The sequence below is a fragment of the Trichosurus vulpecula genome, chromosome 5 (genome assembly GCF_011100635.1).
Source record: "Trichosurus vulpecula isolate mTriVul1 chromosome 5, mTriVul1.pri, whole genome shotgun sequence".
Classification (NCBI taxonomy): domain Eukaryota; kingdom Metazoa; phylum Chordata; class Mammalia; order Diprotodontia; family Phalangeridae; genus Trichosurus; species Trichosurus vulpecula.
The window spans coordinates 290,340,646-290,360,139 of record NC_050577.1 but is presented as its reverse complement, the minus strand read 5'-3'; the positions used below and the strand labels follow the sequence as shown (position 1 = coordinate 290,360,139).

At 43.5% G+C, this 19,494-nt stretch overlaps 1 protein-coding gene across 1 annotated transcript in view; it reads right to left on the bottom strand.

The window, feature by feature from the left end:
* Nucleotides 1–7,589: 7,589 nt before the first annotated feature.
* The window catches only part of RFX4 (regulatory factor X4), a 94,778-nt gene continuing 82,873 nt past the window's right edge, over nucleotides 7,590–19,494 (bottom strand). Inside the window, exons 16-18 of the mRNA XM_036760804.1 lie at nucleotides 18,632–18,794; nucleotides 17,781–17,919; nucleotides 7,590–7,862 (exon numbers count right to left, since the gene is read on the bottom strand). Of these exons, the coding sequence (XP_036616699.1) occupies nucleotides 7,590–7,862; nucleotides 17,781–17,919; nucleotides 18,632–18,794 (575 nt within the window). The remainder of the gene's footprint in view (nucleotides 7,863–17,780; nucleotides 17,920–18,631; nucleotides 18,795–19,494) is intronic.

Genomic DNA, 19,494 nt, shown 5'->3' with positions numbered 1-19,494 from the left:
AGATGGAAATTATCTCATCATCTATTAAGCAACCACAGTTTTATTAGCTCTTTAAGAGTTTAAGATAATGAAGGGAGGAAAAAATTGGGGAGTCAATTCTATCATCCTTTCTCCAGAGACACATACTCTTTCCCTAACAGCTACCAAGTTCTCAATCCCCTCTGTCCAAGCCTTCCTTTCCAACCACATCACCAGCAATAAAATCTGGCAAGTGATTGGGAAGAATGGAATTGGAAAGGATTTGCAAGAGAAGAGATACTCAGCAAGCAGACAAAGTACAAAAGGTGGTGACCTCCTTGGTCACCTCCTTGGAGGAAGCCCCAGGGACCTCAGCCAAGCTATCTGTACTGAAGATGTAGCCAAGAAACTGGAGCAGAAGAGACAGCTAAAGAGAATCCATCATGGAGCACAAGTAGAGTAAAATGCAAATGAAACAGGGAGATGAAGGATGGGGAGGGACCAGGAAGCTGAAAAGCGAATGAAAGGAGTAGGAACCCTCAGAGAGGAGCCCTCTTAAAAAGGCTCTGTGTGTGTGTGTATGTGTGTGTGAGAGAGAGAGTGTGTGTGTGTGTACACGTATGTATATCTACACAAATGTGTGTATATATACATATATACCTTTATATATTCACACCTTTATATATGTACCTCTATCTATCGACTTATCTACATATATATACATACCTATATGACTATATATAATCCATATATGTACATATCTATGTGTGTATATATATGTATACACCTAAATATGCACTTTATGTAGACAGATAGATATACACGTGTCAAAGAAGTCAAAAAAATAACCGAGTCATAAAGATTTCTTTGTGGAAACAGACATTCACAAAGACAATTAAGGATCAAGTCATTGCCACAAGAGGTAACAGAAGAGTTATCTTTAAGGTGTTTGGACTTAGAGACTGATGTTGATTAATGAAGGAAACAATAGAAAATATGCTGCATGTGTCACTTCAGGCTATAAAAACTTATTCTTACCCAATACTTAGATAACCACAATCTAGTGGCTAGAATTACACATTAAAGCTACAATACTGTAAACATAACCCTCAAAATATGCTGGAGGACTCAACCAATTAACTCTATTGAAGAATTATCATAGACCAAATTATTGCACTTTATCTATAAATTGGTTTAGATAGTATTGTTGTTTTTATTATTTTAGCACAGCCCAGTCATGAACACTGAATTCTCTTACAATTACTTCGCTTTCTTCATTTCTGTAAAGAATGATTCGTAGTTATAGTCATTCAAATTCTGTGTGTATGTTTTTTGGTAAGTGAATTCCCAGACATCTTAGACATTCTGTAGAAATTTTGAATGGAATTTCTTCATCTATAACTGTTGGGTTTTATTGGTAATGTATAGAAAGGCTGATGGTTTTGTGAGCTTATTAAATATTCTCCTACTTTCCTGAAATGTTTAGTTATTTCAATTAATGTTCAGTTCAATCTCTAGGATTCTCTAAGTGAATCATCATATTACCTGCAAAAGTGAAAATTCTGTTTCCTTTTTCATTACAACTGCAACCTAAGGACCACAGGGGCCTTTCCATCTAACTTGTAGCTAAAATCCTTAAGTATCATCTCTTGCTATTTGAATATAACCTTCTTGAGTGCAGGGACTGTCTTGTTTTCTTCCTGTACCTCCAGTGGTCGACACAGTGTTTTGTACATAGTAGGTCAGGTAGTCAAAACAGGCATTTATTATGTGTCAGTATCTACACTGAGTATTGGGGTGCAAAGAAAGGCAAAAGGACACTTCCTACCCTCAAAGAGCTCACATTCTTATGGGAGAGACAATTTGTAAAGAACTCTGTACATCTAAATTATTTACGGAATGGATGGATATCAAAATCAGAGGGAAGGCATTGGGAGTTGAGGTGCGGGGAAGACCTCCTGTAGAAAGTGAGATTTGAACTGAGTCTTGAAAGAACTAAGGTAGCTATGAGGGAGAGCATTCCAGGTAAACTCCCTATTAATTATTCTTATAATCTGAGTGTGTTACTTTCTGTAAATATTAATCCATTAAAGGCAACATTTTCCCATCACACATTTGGGCATTGTTTCTAGCAATTTCCTAAATTTTGTCTTTATTTGTTGTTTTTGTTGTTCAGTTTTAGTTGTGTCTGACTCTTTGTAACCCCTCTTTTGGGTTTTCTTGGCAGAGATACTGGAGTGGTTTGCCATTTCCTTCTCCAGCTCATTCTATAGGAAACTGGGGCAAACAGGGTTAAGCGACTTGCCCAGGTCACATAGCTAGTAAGAGTCTAAGGCTGGATCTGAATTCAAGTCTTCCTGACTCAAGTCCTGGCACCACCTACCTGTCCAGTCATGTGTTAGTTTTCCTTTTTTATTTCTGACATTGGCAATTTGATCTTTCTGTCTCTGTCTCTGTCTGTCTCTCTGTCTCTGTCTGTCTGTCTCTCTGTCTCTGTCTCTGTCTGTCTCTCTGTCTCTATCTCTGTGTGTGTCTGTCTCTGTCTGTCTGTCTCTTGCTCTCTGTCTGTCTCTCTCTCTCTGTCTCTCTGTCTCTCTCTCTCTCCGTCTCTCTCCTTCTCAGTTTATTACCTCTTTGTGCACTTTTTTCCCAAAAGACTAGCTCCCAGATTTATTACTCAATTCAAAATATTTTTGTCTTTACTTTTATCTTGTATTTGATTTTCAGAATTTCTATTTTTCTGTTTAGCTGTTTTGAAAAATTTGTTGCTTTTATACTTTTTTTTCCCTCTTTTTTAAGGATTTACTTCTATATGTGTATATTTGATTCTCCTGAAAGAATGTAAACTCCTTGAAGGCAGGAACTATATTATTTTGTCTTTGTATCCCCAGTGCCTGGCACAGTGCTGGATGCATAGTAAATGCTAAATGCAAGATTGTCAATTGATTTTTTGATTGGTATGACTGGAGAAGGCCAAGTTGTTCCCTGCTTTGTTCTCATTAGCCACTCAACTTACATCTGAAATAGAAACACAGGACAAACCCAATGGGCCTTGGACCCTTTGGAAGGACATCTCAGGGAATAAAAGTTGTTCTTACACAGAGTCAGAGAAGGATGGAACCTTGTGCAAGAGGCTGACAGGCTTTCTGTTCCTGCCCCAACCCTTTGAGTCACCAATCTATAAGAGTTCTGTTATTCCCTAACAGACAAGCAGATAAAAGGTACAAGCAGGAAATGTTTAAAAGGGATGCAAAGTATCAACAACCATATGAAAGATTGCTCCAAAACACTGATAATGAGACAGATGAAGTTAGTGCCACAACCATCACTAAGTTCCAGGTACTGAAACTGAAAAGAACTCTCGGGCTTCACATCACGCCCATCAGACTGACAACCAAGGCAGATTGAGCTGCTAAACCCCATTGAGTCTAAACCCAGGGTTTTCTGCACTTGATAAAAGCCACTGCATGACTTAGACCTAGGAGGCCCTTTGAGAGTGGCTGGGCCAATCCTCTCATGTTATAGAAGAGGAAGCCAGGGCTCAGGGAAGTTGTTACTTTTTAGGGTTATTCAGGCAGTAAGAAACAGTCAAGATTCTAACCCAGGTCGCTTACCTAGGGCTTCTTACCACAGATATACCATGTAAGTGAGTCCTCCTAGCTGGAATTCTTCACCTTTCCACTAGGTTGTGAGCTCTTTGAGGACTTTGCGGTCTTTTAACTTTCCTCGCACCACTATGTTTAGAGAGGGTGGCGCAGAGTAGGTATTTAATAAATGCTTATCGATTGCCTGCTAAGGACCTTTTCAGGAAAAGTTCCTGGCTTGTCTGTAGCACAGAGCATGCCTCTACTTCTGGAATTCACCAGCTCTACTTTTAATGAGAGATTGACCCTGAACCCAATGTTTGCCATTCCTATTGACCATTATATAATGATACCTAATATCTAATCTATATCATATCTAACATTATCTAATATTATGTCTAATATATAATTGTATCTAAGTATCAAAGGGATAGAAGGTAGGTGCCTCTACTACCAGTAACCAACTCTTCCTACACAGACTCCATCCCTGTTCTAACGTCAAAAACTTTCCATTATTGGTGGCTAATCCTGGCTGCTTCCTCTGGTTCTGATGGCCACTGACCTCCTTACAGTGAGCTAAGGTTGGGGGTCAGGTCTTCACTTCTTAGAGATCAAAGCACTGGTTTCCCCTTCAGGTGGTACTGGAGCGGCTTCTTCCCATCCTTTGTGTCTGCCCCATCTGCTATCTTTGTAAAACCGATGGACTTGGAGATCTTTCTTTTCAAACACATTGCACAGAACTGCTTGTAGAACTAGTAGCAGGCAGCTAAACCGTTGTGGATAAGTGAATGTCCTCATTCACAGGATTCATGTTTACAGTATTGGTTCTGAATTAGTAAGAGGGTATCACTTTCCTTGTCATTAATATCCTTCTCTAATGCCTCATCATGGCTGGGATCATGGCCACCCTGGGAATTCTTGAAGGTTATGGTGGCAGTCCCAATGCCAAGCTAGTAAGGCTTTGAGTCCAGGCGTGGCTCCGGACTAATTCTGTTATCTCATGGCCAACCTAGCTAATGTTAAAGGACTCAGCACCAGAATTTTCTTTTCACCACAGCAACTCACAAAAACTGTTCACTGAGGCATAGTAGGGATTATATACTACACTGATGGGAAGATGACCCCCAACAGTGAAATAAAAAATCTCAGAACTGGGTCATGCATGATTTTAGAGTCTCTTGGCTTAAAGCAAAGTTTTAGGAAGTGGAGTCTCTTTGAAACTGTTTCTAAGCCTGACTGCTGGTGAGGAATGAACACCAGGGTAATTCATTGAAATAAGATATTAAAACAGGTACTCTTATTTCATCATCCATAATAATATAGCTAAATGTTTTAAGGGGGTTCTATGTGCAGATATCTTAATGTAATTTAGAGTTGATTTTTTAAAAAAATATATAAATTCCAACTGAAATTGAAAGCCTTAAAAATGTTTCATGTTAACGTCTCTCATGATGGGTATCAGAGTTCATGTTTCTTCTGCCTACCTCCCAGAGTTATTGTGAAGCTAAAATGAAATAATATTTGTAAAGCACTATGTGCTTGGCACATAGCAGGCACTTAATAAATACTTGTTTCTTTTCCTTCTAGGAAGTGATTTTTGACAGTTCTGAATTCTCGCTCCGGATCTACCAAGGGTCCTGGATTCTGCAATTTTCAGCAAATCACTTAATCATTTTGCTTCTGTGATTTCCCTTTCCAAGCCCCATCCCACACTCAGTAATTGAAGAACTAGATTATAGAGCCCTCAGGGACCTCAGACACTAGCTAGTCTAACCCCTTCATTTTACAGATAAGGAAACTGAGGCCAGCAAGGTTAAATGGTTTGCCCAGAGTCACACACCCATTATGTATCAGAGTCAGGACTTGAACCTAGGTCTTCATGACTTTGAGAAACAGGGTTTTGTTTTTCTCCTGAAGCTTAGAGTATTTTAAGACTGAAATTTTTTTATACTTCTCAATTATTTTAATTTTTAAGATTAGCGATTTTTAGAAAGTGCTCAATAACATACTGGCTCCTTGGTTATTAAGACAAAATGTACTGAACACAGGGGAACCTCATTATGATGCCCTGGTGTCGAAGAACGAGATTAACTAACACATGTCTAATAGGTCAACAATATTAGGTCAGGCTTTGTGTGTGTGTAGCGGAAAATGTTTCTGGGGATATCCTGGGACAGGTGCCAGTGCCCAGCCTTTGTAGTAATTAGTGTTGTAACACCCTATGATCTAGCAGTGCTCTGAGATCTGGATGAAACAGAAACATCTCTGGATGACTTTGTCTGGTTCTCTCTGCCTACAATTTAAGTGGCTCCAGCTAAAAGGCTGTCCAGATTATGTACAAAACCCAGCTCATGCTTCATCCAAGTGGAAGAATGAAGATGTTATTGAATCTCAGGAGTTCTTTTTAGTTGTGTGTGAAATCCTAGATACCTTGGACAAATAAAACCACTGCCTTGGATTTTAGTCACACACACACACACACACACACACACACACACACACGAATGTCACATTGGGTGATGCTATCAAAGATTTTATTTACACAACAATTGCTACAACAGCCGGTGTCATATTTCCACTTATGTGTTTCTTACCCATAGGGTAATAGGTCCACCATAATTGTTTGGTGCATTTTATAATACAGAAAGAAAATCTATGTTAATAACCACTAACGAAGTTCACAGATTACTATTAATTGGACAAAAAAAATGTCTATGGAAAGTTCTCCCAGGAGTATGATATGCTTTGTTTCCACACATACACGGTACAGTAGGGGCTCAAAGGCACATCTTCGAAAAATTTTTTTTCCTATCAAAGTGTCGGAAAGTATTATAGTCTCATGAAGGAATGAGGAGAGCTTTTGTCAGCCCCCGTGCTTGGCCAGGCCGAGTCAGCTTCACTTCATTTGCAACATGAACCTGGCATTAGCTGGAGTGTGACGTTCAATGTCAAGCATCCACGATCTCAAAAAACATCCAAGATCCCTCTTCTTCCCTTCTTTCCCTGACTGACAATAGCAGTTGTGCAAACTTGGGACCAACACATGTAGAAGAGTCTCCTTCAACTTAAGGCAGGACAGAGCAGGCCTCTCCCTCCCTCCCTCCCTCCCTCCCTCCCTCCCTTCCTCTCTCTCTCTCTCTCTCTCTCTCTCTCTCTCTCTCTCTCTCTCTCTCTCTCTCTCCCTCTCTCTCTCCCTCCTCTCCCTCCCTCCCTCCCTCTTTTTTCCTGTCCCCTTCCCCCTTCTCTCCCTCTCTCTCCCTCTCTCTCTCTCTCTCTCTCTCCCTCTCTCTCTCTCTCTCTCTCTCTCTCTCTCTCTCTCTCTCTCTCTCTCCCCTTCCCTCCCTCCCTCTCTCTTTCTGCCATGTGCAAACCCTCCCCTCCCCACCCTATTCCCCCACAAACAAGACAATGTTTACAATGAAAGATAATGCAGGTGCTATCACAAATAATGGTGTCTAGGAGAATATGCACATTCCAAATCATGCAGTTCCATCCAGGTACAGCAGAAGGAAGCACACCATGGAACTCTGCAGAACACCTCTCTCAAGTGCTCACTGGACAACATGTAAAATGAAGGATGAATGTCGAGGTTTCTCTTCTAGGTGAACTGAGCAATCACCAAATAAAAGAAGACTCCTTTCTGTCTCCAATATCCATCCCTCGAGACTAAAGAGTGTTTGTCAACATGGAAGGGAGTGGCTTATTGAGCTAGGCACCACACAAGACACAGTCTTGGGACAGAGGGAGAAGGCATGGGTTAGCCTCCTGAAGACAGTGCTCTACAGAAATAGTCCAAGCTGGCTGACCTACAGGAACACTGCTATGCTGGAGTTTAGTGAGTCCTGTTTCTGAACTAAGGTTTACTCATTGACAGTTCTAACCCAGCTTCATGTTTATTAGGAAAGCAGACATCTAGGTATAGTCCCATGAGTTCTAAAAGGTGAAGAGATCAAGTCTTCTGGTGTTGGTTGGTTGGATTTTTAATTATTATTATTATTAATTATTATTATTATTATTAAATATGGGTTCATACTATACCAGTCATTTTCATTTTGCCCAGCCTGTTGAAGCTTCTCCATTGATATAGGCAAAACCAGGAAAGTGTTGCATGTGCTCATACTCGGAATTCCTGCGGGTGGTCAGGGGGGTGTACATGTCACTAGAGCTTCCGTATCTTGTGGAGTGCACAGGCGGGCTTGGATAGCACGTGTTGGCTGAGGGTACTTCTGGCCATCGGGGAGTGACCGGTGTGGGGTGTAGTCTAGGGGCACTGCTCATCAAACAAGGCTCCATCCGGGAGGTGGGGCTGTTGAAAGGGTACTTGGTAGGGCAGAAGAAAAAAATTCAAGAAGGTTAAAACCATAAGCTGTGCATTAATAACCAGGTTAGTCATATTCACAGTCTGTTTTAAATTTTATTATTTTAGGATACCGCAGTGAGAAAATCGATGTTCTTTAAAAGACACTGGAGAAAACCATTAGCCATAGGCAGAGGAGTATATTCACAGCCTGAGAAGTCCTGGTGATTTTGTTCTCCTAAGGAGCAAAACTCTGTTCCCTTCTCCTAGCTTAGTATATTTGGAGTCCAGCCTTTAAGGAAGAGGGAAAATTGTTTTGGATCTGAAGAGAGGTACATGGATAAGGTGAATTTCATAAGTTATGGAACTGATAGCATTTCATCCACTCCCAAGAATAAGACTTCCAAATAAAATATAGTGATCCTCTCTGAAACCACATTTTCCAGTTGAACTCAGCTACTATATGAACGGGCACAGAAAGGGAAGATTTAAGAGGGTGAGAATCACCAGCCCAGAAGTTATTGCTGATGGTTTTCGCTAGAGATGGCCCATATTTTGGTTTAAAGCAATGGCAGTCCTTGGCAGCCTTCTGAGTAATGAATGACAAATGTCAGGGCTTGCTGTTAGGATGAGGGAAGAAGGGTATTCTGGAGGAAAAGGGAGGACTATGGGGCCAAGATCAGACAATCATGGAGGCTTCATGAAGGTCGGAGGCAGAGGGAAAATGGCTCCAAGGAGAGAAGGTTCCTAGGAGAGATTTGTTTTAATGAAGACAGATCCTGTTAGGCTGTGCTCCCATTCAATTCCCTCCGCTGCCACAACAGCTATGCAAATCAGCCCTTTTTTAGCACTAGCAGAGGAGAGAAGAGGGAGGAGATGTAGGCTCCCCTTGAAGCCTCTTGTGCCAGTTGGTACAGTGATAAGCCTTGCTGTGCTAAGGGCCACCCCAATATGGAGGGGAGCCAATAATCATACGGGGTAGAGAGAAGGCAGGGAGGGAAGGAAAGTGCTTGTGTGTGGATTCTTCTGCTCCCCATCTGTCTCTCCTGACAGTTGGAAAGTAGGGACCAGAGAGATTAGGTAGGGGTCTACCTCCCGTAGGGGAGACAGACAGGCTGAAGCCTGGACAGCAGGGAGGAAAGGGAGAATGACAACAATGACTGCTTCTTCCAGTCAAGGCAGCCAAAGGAAATCAAGTCTTTCCCCTGTGAGAGGAGCCCAAGGTTGGCTAAAACCGGAAAAGCAGGGGAGAGAGTGTTCGGGCCAAAGATGGTGGATGGAAAACTGGACCACTTGTGGCTTAACCTTGAAAGGAGGAACTCCACCTTGGGAATGGATTCCCAAATGGGGCTAAGCCCACCTGACCCAGCAACCATGCTGTCAAGTGAACAGCTGGGTAGGAGGGAGGGCGTAGGTGGTGACTAGGAGCACCAGTGAGAAAGAATCAGGGCTGTTGCCAAGGAGACCGGAGAAGAGCAAATCCCATCTTTTGGGTCTCTACAGAAGATCTTTAACCCTGAGAGACGGCTGATTGCTCTTTCCTTCTGCTCCGTGCTGTGACAGCATTATTAATGTGTTGTGGCTTCTCTGGAGCCGCGGTAGACCACTAAGAAGGCAGGCCTGTAAATCTCCTGGCCTCAAATGGTGGGGCAGCCTTTGCAAGGTGGACCTGGCTTTCAGAAAAAACCCCAAACAAGAAAATGAGAAATTGGGGTGGGACGATTGCTGGTATTAACAGATGGACGCTTCACTTTGCAAAGAAGATCTTTCACTGACACTTTCTTGGTGCTCTTGCAAAAGTCTGTTTCTGCTTTCCAATGTTTTCAGGAGTGTAACCTGCACCTGATAGAGTGAGGCTCCCATTGTGCATTTTAAATGGAGAGGGGGAGCACAGGGGGTGTGTCTCCTTCATCAGCCCTCAGGGCTGCCCTACATAGTCTCCAAGCCTGGATTGGGAGTCCCCTTATCCAGCTGGTACATCTTGTATGAACTGGAGAACCTTTGAATTCTGGCTAAGGCAATGGATTCCTCACCCTTTGTAACTCAGTGGATTTGGAGTTTTATCTATGTGGGTACTCCCATCATTGATGTAGACTGCAAATACTTCTATAAACCTGCAGGTCTTTGACAGTTGCTATGGCCAAAACCTTCATCCTCCTGAAGGCAATTCAAATTAGTTCAATTCAATAAGCATTTATTAAAGTGCCTACTATGATCCAGGCACTGTGCCATACATTGGGTGTACAAAGACAAAAAATTAAAAAATTTTCTGTCCCTGCCTTCAAGGAGCTTACGTTCTATCCATCAACTTGATAATGAAACTCTCTGAACTTAGCTAGGCTGGCTCAGATGGCAGACATAACCTGTACTCAAAGTATTCTGGTTTGGTGGGCGTGACAGGTAGGATCACCATCAAGCATGGACTTAGTCACTGGTCGTGGCAGTACCAGGAGAGAAAGGGGAAGGGAAGAGTCAATTTTAGAGCTGTTAGGGAGCTTAGAAATCACTTATTCCAACCCCCTAAGAAGTCCAGAGAGGTTAAGATATGTCCAATAGAACAGAAGCTCTTGATCAATGACTGGATCGATTCCTCTCCTATGATAATGTCAAATCAAAGTCAACTACAAGTCATGGCATCATTTCCTTGATGTCATGGTCCTTTTCGAAAACGAAGGACAAACACAGCAATGATAACGTAGAAAGTAAGCAACAGAGGTTCATTCACCCTGAGGTCATCAGCCACCATGGCTAGATGGCCCACTGAGCCATCTGCTTCTCACTAATGATCTACCTGGTTATAATGTTAAATGGCACTGGATGTGCCAGAAACCTTGCCAGAGCTCCCCTTCCCCTGCCATTGACTCAGAAGACTGAGGACCACTCACTCACCTTGGTGGCTTGTTGATTTGATCTTTGTCTTTGCCCAGAATCCCTAGCTCAGCTCAAACCCTCACCTCGTTCAGGAGGCCTTTCGCTGTCCCCATTGATGCTAAAGCCTTCTCCTCTAAAACTACCATATATCTACTCTAAGTATTTGTGCACAATGTGCATGGTGCATTTCCCATTAGAATATAAGCTCCTTGAGGGCAGGGACTGGTTTTCACTTTGTGTTTGTATTCCCAGCACTTGGCACAGTATTGATTGGCCAAATGATTGACATGGCATCAGAGTAGATTGACCCATGTAAGCTGCTTACCACCAGATGGAGCATTTTCCTTCAAGAGAACACGGCACAAAAATTTGTGGGTTTTGGCCTTGACCAAGTATCCCATATGCAGCTGTGCCCATGGGTTGGGTCATGAGCTCAAACAAGAAAAAAACAACTAGGCTTTAAAAGAGGCTTTAAATATCTTCTATGTGACAATCAAATTCTGTTATGGCTGCTTCTGACATGGAAAGTTCTGTCCTGGTAGGTCAGCTAATTGCAAATGAGTCAGTGACTTCTTTTCCCCATAGTGAAGAGACCATTGAAAGACAATATTTGTGAAGTGTCCATTGGCCCCTGCCTGGTGATTAACTCAACCAAGGAAGCTTCTATTCAGCCTTGTTAGAGTGTCCACAGCAAGGCCATCTGCACGGATGCTGACCCAGGCGGCCTGCATCACCTCTAGCACTTTGCATCCGGCTTTAATGAAGGGTCCTGTAGCTTGCAGAACTCAAAACACTGGAGCCTGGAGATCAGGGCCAGACATAAAGGCCATGCTTGTTGAGGGCTCTTAACAGGAAATTGCCATTTTTCTGGGCCAAATCCCACTTGTTGCTGGGACTATGGTTAAACTGAGATGACATCCATGGCTTTCTACCCCTTGTGAGTGCAGTGTGTGTGTGTGAGAAAGAGAGAGAGAGACACACACACACAGAGAGAGAGGGGGGGGGAGGGAGGGAGGGAGGGAGGAGATCAGTCAAATAGAATTTAGGTCCTTCCAAACTTTAGAATGAATTTTGCCCTTTTTGTGGGGGATGGGGGACCATCTTGGAACATGCTATTTTAAGAGACTATTTCCAGTAGTAAAGGCTTATTTTTCTCCACATGGAGGACGAAAGAATGAATCCTTTATTCCTGTCCTTTGCCAAGCTGGCTGCTGCTTGTGCAAGAAGGTGAAAGGTGGTCCTGCGAGCATTGCAAATTGTTTTCCTAATGAAAGTTGTGCTGACATCCCCCGACATGTCACGTAAGGACTTGGAGCTAATGGACCATCCAAACTCATTGACCAGCTGAGTTTGCACAGGTAAAGGTCAAAAGCTTTACCTTGAGGAAAGATGAAAAAAGATCCCAGACGGGTGAGCTTTTCAGCAATCAACAGCAAAACCAGCCCACAACACTCTATTCTTCATCTTTAGACAGTCCCAGCCTGAGAAGCTGGACACTGGCCTTCCAATCCTCATGAAGACCCCCTCTTCTATGTACCACCCATCATTGTATAAATAGAGAAACCATAGCCCAGAGTGGTTACAAGGGGTTTTGTCTTACAGTCACTGAGGATTTGGGCCCACTTCTTAGCCCTAGCCCTGCTTCAGAAGATTTGATCATTTGGCCTCTGTTGGTAACCTAGAACACTCTCTAGCTACTGATTATTAAATAATATTTTTCAGGTATGTGTCTTCCCAGACTTTCTCAGACAAAAGGATCACCCATTTGGGGGTAACTCCCAGCTACCACAAAAAATCAACTTTGGCCAAACAGGACTGTGTGAGACTTAGAAAGCCATCCATTTCTCTCCATGTCAGTGAATTAAGCACAAATTCAGGAGATCGGCTTCTGGGATTTCATAAAGGAGAGAGGCCAGGGAAGAGGAAAGCAGGAAAGAAAATAAAGGAAGGTATGATTTCATTTTCCCTTTCATTTTTAGTTGACCTAGACAGCACTGTTTGGATCCCACTGACAAGTTGGACCAAAACATGAGAAGAATATGTTCCCCATCACTGGTGGTCCCCAAGCGGAGGCTGGATGACTACCTGTCAGGAGTGTTATAGAGGCCAGGTACAAAAAGGATTCATGGCCTCTGGGTTTCCTTCCGCCTCTGAGATTCTGTGATCTTTTGCAAGGCAATTCTCAGCCATCATTAGAACCTCTGAAAGTAGCATGGCTTCTGATCCCAGGAGCCTCAGCACCTTGGATGCTCTCATCTCTTCCTGACGCAGCTAGAAGCCTATAATGAATGCCCCAGGTGATGACCTAGTGGAATCAACGCCCAAGCTTGTCTGGGGATTACCCAAACACTCTCCCTTGATACTGCAGATGGAAATCAAAACATGGCCATTTACGCCAAGTGCCCCATGTGTGATGGCCATATTCTCCTGCCTCTATCCAAAACATTATGTAATCCATGGAGCTTTTAGTGATCTCTTCCAGGCTACACAGATGTGAAGCCTGGATCATCCATTTTTATCCACATGCCCTGATATTTGCCAGAGGGAAAAACCGGGCACTGAGTGATGAGTGGATGAATGAAAAAGTATTAGTCAAGTACTTACTACAGGATGGCAGATGTCTGGAAGAGATTGTCAGATCCCAGCCCAAAACTCCTTCTCACTTATCTCACACAAAGATAAGAAAGCAGAAAATTGGAGGGGTGATGAAGCAAGAGAGGACTGCGTTAGGTGCCCCCAGTGACCAGAGGCTCCTTGGGATCAGGAACTACTTCCTGGTTTGTTTGGTTTTTTTATATCTCCAACACCTCATAGAGTAATGAATTGGAAAAGTAGAAATGAAATGATAGGCAGAGCAACTTAATCAACTGCCTAATGGCAAAGGTTCCTGGTCATACGTGATTCTCACTTGCAAAGAGCCAAGGAGTTAATTTAGCAGCTCTCAGCCCACGAGACATCCCAAGGGAAAGAATGGACAAATAGATACAATTAGGTTGTGCAAGCCAGCCGATTTTCCGACCTATATTCAAAGGTAAACTCTAGGTTTACTTAGGAAGTCCTTTTTGAGCTAGGTTGGTAGACTTGCTTATTTTTGTTAAAAATGAATGTACAGAAGGATGTCACTGGAGCTGGTTCAGATTGGCTTTGGAGAGTTATACCTCGGAAATAGGCAAATGCTACAAATCAGGGCTTGACTGAGTATTCTGTTGATTATCTAGAATTAAGAAAGTGATGAAAAAAACAAAAAAAAACAAAAAGAAAGTGATGGAGGAAATGTGGATGATGAAGATGAAGCTTTAGAGTGTGGGTCCTTAAATATGGGTGCCATCGTTGTTTTGGGGGAGCTGGTTGTTAAACATTTACCAGCACACTCGATTACAACTCCCAGGTGCATGTGGTGAAGTGAGCAGGTGTGATACATGCAAGGTCTTGAGCTTCTCACACTGAAGGCACTAAGGGCATCAGGTAAAGAAAGGAGGAAGGGTCATTACAGGGTCAGTTCTGCTGGGGTTCTACCTCAAAGGGGCAGGGCTCGGTCAGAAGCTCAGGGTAGAAGCACAAAGAACACCGTAGGGAAAGGGATCTGCCGGAAAAGGGACAGGATGCTCACAAGATGAGACACCTTAGGGTGATCCTGTCTAGCGTCCTATCATCACCAACGAGGAGGCCAATGCTGAGATTGGGGAAAAGACATCGATCACTTGATAAGGACACTTACTATAGGCCAACACTTGCTTACTGGGCCTCGAGTCAAGAAGACTCATCTTCCTGAGTTCAGATTGGGCCTCAGACCCTAGCTGTGTGACCCTGGATGAATCACTTCACCCTGTTTGCCTCAGTTTCCTCATCTGTAAAATGAGCTGGAGAAGGAAATGGCAAACCACTCTGGTATCTCTGCCAAGCAAACCCCAAATGGGATCATGAAAAGACTGAAGAACAACTGAACAGATGCCAAGCTCTACGGGGCTGTCAGACCCAGCTCTAGGGAGCAGCAAGCTGTCCTATCCCAATCCCAACTCTCGTGTGGTGTTTCCTCCATCTTCTCCCAGGCCAATGGAAGAGGAAGGGTATGTCCAGGGAACCTGCATTTCCTAAGATGCCTTGTCAGATTTTCAAGCCGACCCAGATTGGTGGAAACTTGGTATAGTCGTCTCTCCATTGCCATGTGCCATGGTTTTTCCATTTACAAAATGGTGGATTGCACAAGTTATAGGGCCATGTCACACTAGGCATTAGATATACAAAATCCCAAATGTAACAATCCCTTCCCTCAAGGGGCTTACATTCTGCCTAGGGAAATGTGTACGTCTACTCATCTGCGTCCAGAAATATCCAGAAAATACATACAAAATCAAGGTGAGGTCATTTCTGGGGGCAAGCACTGGTGGCTGGCAGGGGAGGGGTTCTCATGGAGGAGGTGGTGCTTGAGCTGTTTCTTAAAGGAAACCAGGGATTCCAATCGGCAGAAGGGAGGAGGGAGAACATTTCAGGGGGTGGGAGACAGCTAGAAAGCAGAGAGGCAGCAGATGGAGATTCATGAACGAAGAACAGGAACCAGGTCACTTTAAGCTATCACTGGAGATGTTACTAGTCATTCTGTTGTCTGGAGCAAGCACCCCAAAATGTGCCTGACACAAGCGGCAGGAAAGACAACCTCTGATCAGCTTTTAAAGACAAATTCAGTCGCGGGGCAGGGAGACCTTCAGGAGACAACTCAGACTTCCAGACACAAGGTTCTGGGTTGAAGGGGGGACCTCAAGACATCTCCCAATAGTGGAGAGACAGAGATTCTGTGACATTAGTCCCTGTGGGAAGAGACTTTGGGGACACTAGGAGGCTACCATCAAAGGAAGAAGAACAGGGCTGGGTCAGGGAGGATCTCACCTGGGGTGGGGCCACTGGGGGTGGAATGACATACCATCCAGCACTTTCCTATTTTAACTAATTATTCTTGATAACTAGGTGCTCAGTTATTTCTATAAGTACTATCAGGAGTTCTAAATTTCAGTGCCCTGAGGCAAAGTCCCAGTTGCCTTCCCCTAGTTATGGCTTATTTTGTTACAGGTTGTTAATAACACAGATGGGCCTAGGACCCAAGGGTCCTGAGTCCTTGTCCAATGATCTTTCCATCACACCATGCTGCCTATTAATGAGAAACATGGAGTTAATGAGGATGCCATAATAACAGAGATAATGAGATGACTTGTCCAAACATTCTTTATGAACACCTAAGCAAAGGTTTCAGGTAAAGGAGAGAATTCCTTTGCTAAAATGGTAATCTATACTGTCTCTTCTTTCACCAAGGGAAGAAGAAGCAGGCGTTGTCTGTGAGGAGATAGAAAAGCAGTGATGGGAATAGAAGTGATGTTTGAGAATAAGGAGGAATAATATCGGGAAAGAAGTTCTGAATGAAGAAAACTATGTCTCACTTTGGGTAACAGGAGGCTTGGGGACTGGTTAATAAGCAGAAAATTCTTTAGTTGATACCTGTCCTACCACTAAACATTTACGAAGCACCTACTATGTGCTAAACTGAGGGATGCACAGATGAATATTAAGAAGGCCCTGCTCTCAAGGAGCTTACAGTCTATTGGACTTTGCCATTGAAAATCTTTCTGAAATGTCTCTATGGCCTTATCAAAAACATTCTAATTACCTTCTAAGTACAAGAGCTACTTCTAGGAGCTATAAGCTGTAAAGATAAAAAAAATTTTATAGTCTCTGCCCTTGAGAAGTTTGGAAGGTGGTGGTGGCAGTAATAAAATGTATAGAAGAACGATACAAAATAAAAGATATTAAGTGCCAGGAGAGATCTAGCAAAGTCCTACAAGAAATGTGAGGCTGAAGGGATCCTAGCCAACTGCCTCTTGTGGCTTAGGTTAACAGGAATGATCGAGGACTGGTGGAGACAGACATTATTCCCCCTGCTAGACATTCATCCTGTTTTGGGGCACCAATATAATGACCAGGCCTCATTTGATTCATTTTGAAGCAGATAAGCCAGAGAATTGGAGCGACTGACATTGGGCTCCTCTCAGTGGCCACAGATCAGAAACCTCAGACTTGATATGACAAACATTCTGGGTGTACCGAGACAGGGCAATGATTTGATAATGACTTCAAGACTAATCTGGCAGGTAATGGGAAGGTTGGGGGAAGGAATAGGAAAGGGAGAAAGTTTTTATAGGACACCTCCTATGTTCCAGGCACTGTGCTAAGCATGTTGATCCTCACAACTCTGCAAGGTAAGCGCCTTTTATCTTTCCCATTTTACAATTGAGGAAACTGAGGCAAACAGAGATTAGGCACCTTGCTCAGGGTCACAAAGCTAGTAAGTATCTGAGGCTGGATTTGAACTCAGGTCTTCCTGGCTCCAGGCCCAGCGTTCTAGGTTGGTTTGGAAAGGACTAAGACCTTCAAGCATGAAGCGTTGAAGGCACAGAAGTAGTCAGGAACACTCTATATTTTCTGGGGGAAAATAATCAGTGCTTTGTGTCTCATTTTTAAAGTGAATGTTGATTTCCAAAAATTAAGTTGAGTCAAGTTTTAGTTTCTTTAGTTTGTTTGCAGAAAGAAAGAGTGTCCTTTAGTTAAAGCAGAGGAGCAAATGCTGGATTTGGAGCCAGAGGGCCTGGATTCGAATCCCAGCTCCGCTGTTGACTAGCTGTGTGACTTTGGGGATGTCACTTAACCTCTCTCAGCCTCACTTTTATCATCTGTCAAATAAAGGGGTCGGACTAAATGGTCTCCCCCGTTCTCAAGCTATAATCGGTAAGGATTTAGTAAGTTATTCCTTAAAAAGAATTGAATGCCCTGGCTGTCTGCCCTGGTGAAAAGTTCGGCTAAATGCACATGGGAGACAAACAGATTGATGGAAAGGGGAGTGTGAACTCCAAGGTTTAGAGCAGAGGACCCGAAGATGTCCAATACATCATCTACTTCTTTTGTCCACCCAATGACACTCACCACGGAGCTGTGCACACGCTAGTAGGGGTTAATAAACACACGTTCTCATAATTTGACTTGACACCAAACATACAAGGTTTGTAAAGAAGGGAAAGCAACCTTACCTGTGAGGAGCCCCTGTGGTATGGAGAATAATGGAGGGGCCCAGAGATGGCCGTGTCTTGGGGTAGGGATGGGTACTGACTCTGCATTGGGTGGGGGTGCTGGTTGCTATAGGTTCCGTAGTTGTAACTTCCTGTGTAGCTAAAAAGCAATGAGTATTGTTTCATTAATAATGTTATTATAGCAAGTCAGGCAGATATTTCAAACATGTAGGATAATCGACTCTAGGTTCTCTGTCTGTGGGCTATCTCGTCTGGCTTCTCCTCATCGCCATCACTTGGCACACCCCAAATTATGCTTCCCAGCCAGCCATCCCATGCTCAAAGAAATGAACACTGCTCTGCTCCTTGGCAGGACCACGTCATGGTGTCCGTGGGGCAGCAATGGTGGGCAACCTTAGCTCACTTGCCTTGTAAATAGATTCATAAAGGTCAAACCTTTGCAAGTCCTTCTTCCACAGGGGAACCCAAACCACAAGGGGCACAAAGACCAAATTGGAAGGGAAGGACTGATGGGAATTCTTAGCTCAGGGCTTTGGGTTGTTAATTTCCTTAGAGAAGTAGTTCTCAAAGTGTGGCCCAGGGCCTCTAGGGGTTCCCCAAGGACCCTTTCAGGAGATCTGCGTGGTCAAAACTATTTTTGTAATAATACCAAGATATTTTAATTTCTAATGCAGCAAATATCAATAGATGTAACCTACTTGAACCAAAGCTCAATAATTTTTAAGAGTATAAAGGGGTCCCAAGGCCAAAAAGTTTGAGAATCACTGCCTTAGAGAAAGTGATGGATGTGCAGAGGCCAGCACCAGGAATGAAATGATAAGGTAAGGCCAGGGCCTGGGAAGGTAACCTACCCATGTTCCTCTCGGTGGGGATAAACTGGTATCCGATGGGTGACGGAGGAAGAAGGCACGTGAGTGCTTCTCATACAGGGCAGCTGTTGGGAGCTTTCTGCAGGCGAACCAGCGGCTGTTGTCACTGTGTATGTAAGGGACCAGGTGTAGGACTGCATTGCTCCTGCTAAGAGAAAATGGCACTCTGTCATGGAGCCTGATCATAGGTTACCAATGTCATTTCCCCAACGGGCCCTAAGAGAGGCAAGGAGGGGACATTCAGCCAAGTTAACCAATATGAAGTGTCATAAAAATAAGCATGATGAGAACCTTTAAATAACCCTAAATCAATAATTTAACATGCCCATTTTCGTAGAGCTCATAGCATGTGGCACAATAATGAATATTTAAAAAAAACCCCAACAACACCACCTTGCCTTGATCTAATAGGAGCAGAGATTTTGAGCTGGAAGGAACAGTAGAAGAAAACCCTCCCTAGAGGAAAGTGTGAGAATGTAAGGACTCTGGGTCAGCACTTAGCCTGAGTTATATATCAAAGCATATCCAGAACAAGGCAGCCAAGAGAGCAAAGACATTGGGATCAGTGTCATCACAGACTCAACTGGAGGAACTGGGGATGCTTACTTCGGAAAACAAGTTATAGAAAGCACATGGTCAGTGGCATCAAATATGCAAGGCTCTGTTCCATGGAAAAAGGGATCTGGCTGGCCCCTAGAGGGCAAAACTCAAAGTAGTGGGTGGAAGCCACAGGGAGACAGACTTTAGCTCAATAGAAGGAGCATCCTCCTCATAACCGGAGCTGTCCAACAGCAGAATGGACTTGGATATGCGGTAATGAGGTCCCCATCAGTGGAGGCGTAGAA